The sequence below is a fragment of the Meleagris gallopavo genome (assembly GCF_000146605.3).
Source record: "Meleagris gallopavo isolate NT-WF06-2002-E0010 breed Aviagen turkey brand Nicholas breeding stock chromosome 2 unlocalized genomic scaffold, Turkey_5.1 Chr2_random_7180001873779, whole genome shotgun sequence".
In the NCBI taxonomy this organism is placed as follows: Eukaryota; Metazoa; Chordata; class Aves; order Galliformes; family Phasianidae; genus Meleagris; species Meleagris gallopavo.
In genome coordinates this window covers 7,605-19,196 of record NW_011093928.1, presented here as the reverse complement: position 1 = coordinate 19,196, position 11,592 = coordinate 7,605, and the positions used below count along the sequence as shown (strand labels likewise).

At 38.3% G+C, this 11,592-nt stretch overlaps 1 protein-coding gene across 1 annotated transcript in view; it reads right to left on the bottom strand.

Moving 5' to 3' along the window:
- Positions 1-28: 28 nt before the first annotated feature.
- Positions 29-11,592, bottom strand: part of LOC104915421 (potassium channel subfamily K member 2) — a gene marked incomplete at its 5' end in the record, with an annotated part of 15,584 nt that continues 4,020 nt past the window's right edge. Inside the window, one exon of the mRNA XM_010726312.2 lies at positions 29-844. Within this exon, the coding sequence (XP_010724614.1) occupies positions 527-844 (318 nt within the window). The remainder of the gene's footprint in view (positions 845-11,592) is intronic.

Sequence of the window (11,592 nt, the reverse complement as noted above, 5' to 3'; positions counted from 1 at the left end):
AGCACTTCTCATGCAAAAAAGGAAAAAAGAAAAAAGAAAACATACAGGAATTGTAGAGGTTCTGGTTCTCCAAAAGATAAGGCACTGACAAAAATTTCTTAGGTAAAAGGCTGCATAAGAATTTCTTGCCATTTACAAATGTGTTGTAGTCCATAAATGGTCCATTCCTAGGCTCAGTAAGGTAGACCCTGAAATATTAAGGACTGATCCCTCAAAGCTACATTGTTACCATAAACAAGTGTGATTCATTCTTTAGGCCGTATGGCACATTAGGAGAAGTGAAAAACAGTCTGGGCAGATAAAGGCAGAAGACGTTGCGTGTTCCAGCATCTTTCGATAACAGAAGTGCCATTCATCTTTGTGTCTTTGAAGAGATGCGATGGTAACTCTGGACTGCAGTTTCTGTGGAACTCATGCACACATATAAAATGCTATTAGCATTGATCTTTGACAGGGTGGAGAAAAAAGGGTGTATGGTTAGTCTAAAAGCCAAGAGCTTCTCAAGGACTGGGACCCAACGTCACAGCTACTTAATATTTTCAATGACAGCTATTTCTTCTGCTGCACAGTGCGGTGTCAAACCATTCATGTAAATGCTGTCTGTCTTTGTTAGAGCTGGCAAGAGGTCCTTCTCACTGGTGAGATGGTTGACTGACAGGGTTCTCTTGCAGGGGGTCAGGTCTTGGTTGTGGTTGACAGCGAGCTCAGCAGAGAGCTTTCTTTTGATGGAGGTAGCCCGCTGAAACTTGTCGTAGATCTCCACGCTCAGGCGTCTTCGGGTTTCTTTGAACTCCGCGGTGACATTGGCTGTCCACTCTGCAGCGTGGGCTCGGAATTCCCCTACCTGCAGCAAAAACAAGAAAAAATATGCAGCATAATAGGCTGAGGACTTCAAAGTCTTCATAGGCTTGAAAGCAATGCAGCTGTGAGCTGGCTGGCAGAGAGCTGTGGTGGTTGATTTCTCATCCCATATACTTGCTGTTTCATTGACAGCAACAAGAAGAAATGATGCTCTAGTAAGAGTTAATAGCAATTAAAAAAAAAAAAATCTTTTCTACTGAAATTTATTACTGAATTACAGGCAGGGAACAACAGAGGGAACAGAGGGGAGCTCCAGAGCCCTGACAGCTGCCCAGTGCCCAGCTGGTAAGGGCATACAGAAATCCCAGCAACCCAGGCAATGCCGTGTGTTGTTATTTATGAGCACTTCTACTGTCTGTGGAAAGATCCCTAGGAGACTTGGCAAAGAACTTTCTAAATTTAGACAGAAAAGCTTTTTTTAAAAGAAAGCATCAGCTGCTGGTATTCTCTCTTTCTTTGTGCTTGCTCAGACATAGTGCCAACACAGTAATAGCTTCAGTCCTGTCAGCAGCACGTCTGTGTACCACCCTGCTTCCTCCAAGGTGACACGCATGCAATAGGAGGGTGGGACAGCTGGAGCTGTCACCACTCTCACCCCAAGGAAACACAGGCTGCCAGTCAGCACGCTGCACTGTGTGCTATCAGCATACAGCTGGAGGGTGGCATTTCCATGTCATGCATGGATCTCCAGCCTGGTTGGCAGCAAGGTGCTAGTTTGCACAATCATTATCATTTAATGAATGTATGTATGTATGTATGTATGGGAACAGCCTGGTCTAGTGGGAGATGTCCCTGTTCATAGCAGGGGTTTAGATCTAGATCATCTTTAAAGTCCCTTCCAACCCAAACCATCCTGTGATTCTAGGTCTAGTACATCCCTGCTGTACACATGTATATTCCTGTCTCTATGTGTCTTTGCCTTAGAGTCTGTCTATATTCAGGCTGATCAAGTTCATTAAAACCACTGTAACTTTGACCCACAGTTTCTGTATTTCAGTGCTGTGAAAGATGGAACACACTGTGAGCCCAGGCTCTGAGGGTACGGCTGAGGAGGGGGAAGGAGGCAGCTGCTGGCACAGGCTCCCAAATTATCATCTTCCTCGGACAGGGCACAAGGTAGACCTGGCAGCTTACCCATGTAATAGTCTGAGGTGAACGACAACCTTATCAATTATATGCTATTTATATGTTTTCTCTTGTGCTTCAAGCAAACAGTTACTATATTAAATTTCACAGGTAATTAAAGGAAGCACGTTTCGAGGAGAATATCTTGTTATAAGACAAAAGGGAATAAACTGCTTTTCTTTAAATCTTGGCTCTGTAGGCAGCTTATTAGTTGGAACATATAGCACAGGGGAGATAGACTGCTGATAAATACAACTCCAAAGAAAAGCATTTTAGAAGAATTAACCTTCTTAAATACATTAGTCTAATTGGTACTGCTCAGTCCAGAATTTCAATCATCAGTAAGCAAGCCTGGACTTGGTGAGCACAGAAATCAAATACAAATTAACAAAGAGAAATATGGGGCTAAACCATCAGAGAAGAGTGGCCAAAGGCTTATTCATATTTTGCAGTGCAGTGGAAAACAGGAATATAATGAAGGTAAAAAATAATCAGCTCACTCAGGAGTGACGAGGCTTCAGGAAAACTTTCCCCCTCCAGAAACAAAACAAAAAGCTCTTTACTCAGGGGTCATTTTATTACATTTATCTCAGCTTCAGTGAACTACGCAGTTGACTAATGTGGACCCATTATGTGTATTTTCTAAAACGAGGATTATTATCTGTAATACACAGAGGATTCACCCAGCTGAAAGATTATTAGTATTTAAATTGTGCAATTAGGATCAGACACACTGCATTTCAGATCTGAAAATAATGAAATCTGCGCTGCTGAAACATTTCAGCTGCTGCACTAGTTTTATTTGTAGTAAACAAATAACAAAAGTACGATAAGCAGTATCAGTGCACTGACACCCTGGGGCAGCTTTGTGCTGCTCTAAAGTTCTCCTAAAGGCAAGCTGCTCAGATTTTGGAGCATGCTGCTGTCTAGGGGAGCAAAAAGCCCATATACAGCTATTTTGCCCTGAACATTTGTAGCCCTCTCCAGCTGTGTAAGACTTTTGCTCATGCACACAACTCTGCAAGTGCAGATAATCCCATTCAAGGGATGTTATTAGATCAGTAGTTTTAAAACTGTCTTGGCAACCTACTAGAAGTCACAAGCATCTTGAACTGCCTCCCTATGACCTTCCTAACCTGCTTTTTGGTAGTGGATCCAGTTCCCACTTCTCCCATGTGTTCTCAGCTAATGAAAAACAGCTGGCCATGCTTCTGACAAAAGCAAGTACAGGTAACCTTTATTACATGCTCAGAACTCTCTCACCAGTCCACCTCACAACATGTTGATGATGGAGCTGTCTTGCACTAGAAAAGCTGCTCTATTTTAACTCGTATGTATGGGAATTATTCTGGAAATTTTTCAGATTGTTAGGATAGCTAATTACTAGGTTCTAATTAGATTTCTTTTGGGAAACAAGTTTATGCTGCTAGATGGAGAACATCATTAATATATCTTTTAGAGACAGAATCATGTTCCAATTAAGGTGATATGGAACATGAACATGGTGGTCTCAGTCCTATCTGCTCATATATCAGAGCCGTGATGCTACTTGGCAGGATTTCAATTCTATATTAAAATCGCTGAAAAAAAAAATAAATAAAAATGCAGTGCTGTTACTAAGCAGAATTGAAATACATTTCTAGTAAAACAGAGGTAATTGGCACAGTATGAGAAACAAGGTGGTGCTGTGTGAACTGTGTGTGCCCCCAAATCATTGCTTTCAGCCCCTAGCTTTTGTGTGAACTAAAATGCACTCAAAAATGTTATCTTTCCAGAATAAAACTCTTAATTCCATAGCACTTACAGATTTAAGTACAAAAGGTCACAGGAATAGAAATGTGCAGTTTTCAACTGCCAGTGAACATAAGCAACTGATAATTTGATCCTTCCTTTATCCATAGGGACCTTTCTGTATATATGCAGGTCCATTCTGTCCTTAGGGTATGACATTTCTTCCTATTGCATTACAGCTTCTTTTCATCTGGAGGCTGACAGACGCAAAATGCTTTATGCAAAGTGATTGAAATGCCAGTTGCCTGTGCTGCTCAGAAAAAATCTTAACTTGCATACCTACCGTAACACTTGTTTACTTTTCTCAAATTCTCTTGCCCCATTACAGCACACAGCTCTAATTTCTGCAGTCACCATAGTTGGATATCACGATAACATAGCTGGGCAATATGATGCAAAGATATGGTCCCAGTCACAGAAATTATTGACAGCTAAAGACCTTACATAAAGCTAAATTGAAGTACATATTTCAGAAGTAACAGGAAAACCACATCACAGTGATATAAGTAACACTAGCCTGGTGAAGTTGCTCTTTTCTAACTTTTGCAGAAGAGAAACACCACCAGTAATGGGGACTCAGCCATTAGCACAGCTCCAGGATTGACTTCCTCAATGTCAAAATCCAAATCAGACTACAAGATGTCAGATATCCACAGTGATTTCACAAGGAGCACAAACTTTAACCCATTAATATTGTACCTTGAACATCAACAGCGGGTAACTATATCAGCTATTTATGAAGCAATACCCTACTGCCTTATGAGACCTGTATCTGCTGGACTCAGTAACAAATTCTCAAGATGTATGAACGAGAAATATATATATTCCACATCATAGCACACATCATCATGACACTAGACATGACACTAGACATTTTTCACTCAAACATCATTCCTTGATTCAATTCACTGCCCAGTACAGACTGCCTGGCCTCCAGCTACCACTGCTGGATGGGCCTCTATCTCTAAATGTATGTTGTAAGGTGTCTTTCAAAATGTGATATTTATTCTATTAGAACATAATCTGAACAAATATAAAATGTGTACTTATTCCTGTTAAAGCCACTTTATATATATATATATATATATATGCATATATACACACAAAATATACAGCATGAATTTTCTAAACGACCAAAGAGTTCCCAGACCTCACCAAAATATCATTTAAAGATGAATATACTGAAAATAATGGAACTAGGGGGAAAAAAAAAGGACAATAAATAAGCATTCTTTCACTTTTCCTGCCAAAAAAAATCCAAACATCTAAATTAATATTAACCTAAAACTCTGGTCTATGCCAAGCCTCTCAGCCAGTATCACTGATGAGATCAACATCTTCTCTATTAATTTTCATCACCACCAATTAAAAAAGAAAATTTGAAGATACTGAAGAACCTGATACGAAGAAATTCTTCATATTTGTCAGGAATTTGGACACTCTATGAACAGATAGCCAAATAATTACGCAAACAGAATTGCCAACCTCTCAGTAAGCACACACAACCTATTAACTGCAATCTGGACAACACAAGTCACACAAGTATTACATATGAATAGTCTGTACTTTGAATTAAGTCACAACTGTAGTAAAACAAACAAAAAGCATAAATATCTCCTTGAATAGACCGAATTGAATACACGCTGTTCTAAGCTCTCCTTAACTTTGCTTGAAAAATCCCAATACGAAAGTGTAACCAGTTGATCTACTTGTGTTTAAAGGGAGAGAAGATAGAGTTATGTTGCCTGGAGAGACATACATGATGCGAAATATCTGATGTGCTTGGGAGAAGCTATAGCAGTGAGCACCAAACTGTAAAAATAGACATTACATATGTTATAAAAGAAATCATGGCTAAATGTATTTTTAAATCTCTCTCTTCTTTTTTTTTTTTTTTTGGCATACGGATCTCATACAATTTTGAATGGTCATGATGTTAGTGCAAACCAAAAAGAAAAAAGAAATAAATAGGGCGCAGCTGAGCGGGAAATATCCATCTGAATATTTTAGAAAAAAAAGTGGCCGTCCTTACTGATACTTTTAATGCTGTAGATGTTTCTCAGTATATGATTTCTAACATTTATACCTAATGCATTCTCCAATTTCTCAGCTTTTTTTTCCCCTCCAAAGTACTTTCCTGTTACTTCAGAATAACACATCCAATTAACCTCTCCATGATCTGCTACTCAGTGACAAAACTAGAAAGAACACGTACATATCACATTATGCACTCAGCAGAGTAGAGTACATAACATTTTGTCTTGGCTTTCAAGAAACTCATCCAAGGCTTCTCAGAAATTCGTCTCAGAAAGTCTCACTTAAAAACTGAAATAAAAAATAACTTAGGTACAGACAGTCTTGATGTATTTAACAATGCAGCTGCTGGGTGGGTTGGTTCTGTAGGTGGGTTTGTCTCTCTGCCTTCTCATTTTCCTGCAGTCCTGGGTAAGCAAACGCCACTTCTTTCTGCCTGAACTACTGCTGGCCACAAATGTATGTTCATTTTTGCAGAAGAGAAAAAAAAATAGGTTTGACAGACATTTTGATTGAAGCCCATGCTTTTCCTGTGTTTTAAGAATTTATAGTTCAACTAAATAAATTCCCATCCCCAGTATATTGCTTTTAATATTTCTAATTATAGCATTATTAGAGAACAACCCAACCTCACTGCCCTGTAGCAGAAGTAGAGAAGACTGCTACTTATCTTTAAAGGTAAGACAAGACAGTAGCAAAATACAACAGAAAGGCCACAGACTGTACAGAGATATCTAGGCTGAGCTTTCTCAGGTGTGTAACCACTATTTTCTGCTCTTTCATTCTTCCCAGGACTCAGTTCTGTAAGAAAGAACTCTCCTACATCAGATCTTTAACACAGCAAACTTTAATTTCAAATTGAATGTCGCAAGTAAAGCATTATTTGTTCTCTCATTTGGTACCCTCAACCGGTATATTAAACCCTTATTTAAAAGCCAAGTACTAAAAGGGAAAGATTCTATTTTGTAAAATTGCTATCTTCTGGAATAACATTTAAATTACTTAGACAGTGGTATTTTTGTACACACAGTGGTCAGAAATGCTCTCCCACTGGTAACTGGATTATTCAGTCCTTCAACAAATAACATTTGTGAGTTCATTCCAGTGAGCAACGTCTGTTTGCTTTCACCCACAACTTCCATGAGTGCAGCTGATGCCTTGGATGAAACAAACCACAACAGTTAAAGGGAATGCAGAAAGCTCATGAATTTTGATTATTTTGTTGTGGAGAAGCATATATGGAGACATCTGTGGGAGTGTATTTTGTGGAGATAATGACAGATGGCAGATACAGAAATGCTCTTTTGCTCTACCATGGTCCAATTCAACTAAATAGGAACAGGTAGCTTACAATATACTTTTTTTTTTCATTGGCAAAAACAGATCAAAATAAATCATGCATTGGGCTTTTTTTTTTTTTTTTACTTCCCCCAGAAATATAAACACTTCTGTGTTAGGTACTCCCTCAGAACTGTTCCTGATATTGCTCATAAGACAATTCTTTGCATAGAGTTACATGTGTATATTTGATGATTGTACACTATTGGCCTGATTGTCTCCATTCCTAGCATTTCATCTTGTTAATAAAATTTCAAGCATAAAGAAAAATGTAAGCATCTCCTTTTAACAAAATCAGTCATTTTATTCAGTTGATTCATCTACCTCAGAAAGCTATCCAACCTCTCTCAACCTGATGGAACTGAATGACACCCACCTTTATTAACCACAAGAAACTACTGGAGCTAACGTGAAGCTGTATCAGCTGACCTTAATGTAATTCAGGAGAACATCTATTCTGTCTACACTCTACAGCCCATGACTTTGCTGTGGCCAGAAATAGCAAACATTTTAAGAATTTTAGTACAAGCATAATGAAATCCAAGTCACAAACAGCTGAAAGGCTCTGTCTTTTAAATTTCTCCCACAGGAAAAAGATGACTTCAATAAGTTCACTGGATTTCATTTTTCCTCCCAGAGATATGCTAAAAAGAACAAAGAAAAGGCTTAATTTAGACTCGGTACTAAGAATACGATGGTTATTGTAACTACAGGGTCAAGTCTCACCAAAAATTGTTTGATCCTAAAATTCCCAATGTTAATATCTGGGGTAATATTTTGTGAAATATTAAATCTCCACTTTAATTGCACAACCTGAGTATTACAGCTGCACTCATTCCCTCCACAGAAAAGTATGCCATAAGTTCTTCAATGTCTTTTTTCCATTATTGCAAAACACAATTTGCTCGCTATCAGCACTGCTTCTTGAAGATGCAAGGTTATTCTGCTGGACTGGCTTTGTCTGGCAATACTTCCACAGGAGAGCTATCAAATGTAAGCTTACATGTTTGCTCTGAGATAAAAAAAAAAAAAGTTTTTGAAAAGTTAGCCTTCAGGAATATTAATCATGAAGATGTGGGCTGAACAGATTCCAGACTAAATATCACTATCAGTAGAGTTAAATCACAGATACATTTGTCTTAGTAACTTAGAGGATCAATTACATCTTGTTTCAAAAATAAAAAATATAAATGAAAATCAAGATCTTCTAATATAAGTTACAGTAACCTACGTTCACGGAATCTTCATGTGTAATTAACTCTGAGAAACACCACTGCTATAACTGATCTCTTTAATTAATTTCTATCTTATTATGAAGTGTAAGTAATTTGTTCTAGTTTTATTTTCGGGAATAGCTCTTGTCATTACTGTCTGATTGAATTCAACCTGAAACTGAAGGCATTTTATCCTTCCCAAGTCAGCACAGTGAGGAAAGAGCACTGGGGAAGAGTTGGGGCTGCCCAAAATGCCAAGACAGAGTGCTACTTTGCTAAGAGTTGTATTTGTTTAAAATTTCTGTTGTAATCAACACCACACCAGCATCACTTTGGGACACGGTGGAACTTATGCAAAAAACAAAACAGCCATCACTAAAAGGCTTTTTTTTTTTTTTAATCCTCAACTAAGAGGTGGGATATAAACATGGACATACCAGCACGGTAACAATAGAGATGTCACTTTTAAGTGTGATGAACCTGAGGCTAAGTTAAGCAAGCACTGCGTGTAAGAAGTACAGAAAGATCAGGAAAAAACATCTCAAAAGATGAAGTGTGAAAGACTATTAGCAGACTAGTTCACTTAAGATTAATAGAAAAACATGTCCTTTTATATTCTTTACTGCACATAGTACAACCTTGTACTTGCAAAAGAGTGATCAATACAGAAACTCCTGCTATGGCAGGACCTAGAACACCACCAGGATAGCTTACACTCCCAGTTTTTGGAATGAGATGAAATTTAATTCAAAATCAAGTCAGTCATTTCTTCCTTCTCACACCATCACCACTCTTTATGTGTGCGAGACTAAAAAAGTTTATGGAGGGGACTGTACTATCATCATGTTTTATCTTGTTTGGGATTTTTTTATTATTATTATTATTTTTTGGCCCTGTTGGTATTTAGGTTTGATAGTAATTTATGACCTAATAGTTTATGTTCTTCCCCATCTGACACAAATTAGTAGAAAAAAAGCAGTTTTTTGAATGTTGCAATTCTTTCTCAAATACACATTTCTGCACACTCTTAAACCTAGGCAGGCTTCTTTTGTTTTGCTGTTTTTCTAGCCCTTTGCATTCCTCTTGAATGTTAGGCCACAGAGCCAGGGACTGTTTTCTGGTAATATTCCTTTCAATAACATCTGTAGCTGTAACACCGTGTTCCTACAGAAATTCAACAACTGACTGCTGGCGCATCCTAGAATTGTGTCACCTCCATTAATCACTGCCTTGTAAAAGGATTTCACATGCAGTTGCTTTCACACTACGACTGCCTCCCACAAATATTTCTCCAGTTCAGCACTTTCTAGGAACAGGCTTGCACCAAGTCAGTCTGCCCAATACTTTGAGCTTGTGAATGGATGCATTTTAGCACTACTGAAACTTCCTTTGGCGTTGTTGTTCGTGGGGTTTTTGGTTTTTTTGTTTGGCTTGATTGTTTCTACAAAAAAAGAAAAGCCCTGAATTGTTTTCTTTGATAGAAGCTGCCCCATCTTGCTTAAAGCAAGCTGCAATGGATCAGCAATGTGCAATGAATCAGCAGTGGTTTCACACCTTTGTATAAAGCCTCTGATCAGCAGGCTGTAGAGCAATTCTGATCATCTTCCTTTCCAACTCAGCGGATGGATGCAAGTGCCACAATGCAAGCTCTTTGTCACTAGAAGAAAATCTCAGTCACCACCCTCACTGAGCAGGCTCTGAGGCCTGTTTGCCTGCAAGGTCAACACAATTCACTTGTGTTGCAAAATTGTATTGCACTTCTCTAGTAAGCTAAGACCACTCATTTTGCAGTCAAATAAACACCAGAGATGTTCCTCAATCAGGTGTAGAGTACTACAGAGAAACCAGGAAGGAGGCCAGGGAAAGATGGAGGACAAAGGCAGGCCAGTATTTTCAGCAAAGAGTGGCTCAGCTGTTTTGTAAAGTCAATCTTGAGGTTTTTTTTTAATTAACATACATGTAATATTACAAGACTGAGAGATACCATGCCACTCCATGTATACAGTCTACATTTTAGGGTCTTCCCATGGTGGATATGAGAGATGGATTCATATTCCCTTAAGGCTGGGACCCATATGTTTAACCTTAAGCTACAGTAAAATGAAAAGACAATAAATATTACAGAGTGCAATAATATCCATGGCATCATCATGACAAGACTAATTCTGTTTTGACAGACATGAGTGACAGGTCTGCTGCTGATGCCAAGGAGATTAAATAGAGTGATGATTCAGATGAATCAAATTGTTTATAAATACCGAAGATAACATTTGCCTCTTGAATTTCCTGAAAGAGTGAGTATTCTATTTTTCATGAAGTTTTAGACCTGGTCATTAAAGAGGGATCCACATCATTCAGTTCAAAAGAAAGACACCCAGCATGAAAATCACTTGTCCAAACAGAGCTGATGTCTAACACTCTTGATATTCAAAGAAGAGAACCTGCTTGTAGAGGATGCAATTCATCTCACACAGTAGATGCCTTAAAATGAAGTGGATATGCTGGAAACACTCATTTCCTTGCACTAACTATAAAGGCAATGTAAATGACTAAGTCAGAAGTTACTCTCTGCAGTGGAGATTAATTCCACCTTCATTGATTTGAATGGAGTCTGGACTAAAGTTTCACAAAGAATACTGTGAGCCGAAGGGATGTTAATTTATTTAAGGGACCTTATTTTAAAAATAAAAATTTGAAATGTATAGCCTAAGTGACTAAGGTTCTTGGTTGGGAAGTCATTTTTGCAGGGCATACTGAAATTCAGAAGCTGCTGCATACTGAGGCAAAAAAATGTGATGAAAAATCCTGCTGAAATATTACCTTTCAAAGAGACTAAAATCAGAAGACTTCGTAAGTTCTCTGAGTAATCAGAGCACAGAGAATAATGAAGAGGAGGGAGTTTATGGCAAGCTAGTATAGCTAAAGCTGAACTTCAGAGACAGATCGCCTACTTATGATTATAGCACACAGCATGTTCCAATGACTTTCTGACACTTCATCTATCTTACTGCATGAACTGCTTCCAGCAGCAGATCTATGCTTCTAAAACTCCCACTTCTGTCTCTACTTGTCTTTCACTTCTCCCTTCATCTGATGCATTCAAAACTCTCAGGACTATTTCAAGAACCAAGAGCACCTGAGCAACTAAAAGACATGCTGATTATTTGGATTTTAATATAAAAACACAGCATTACAGTGGATCAAAGATTAGCTGATCAGTATTTTTTTT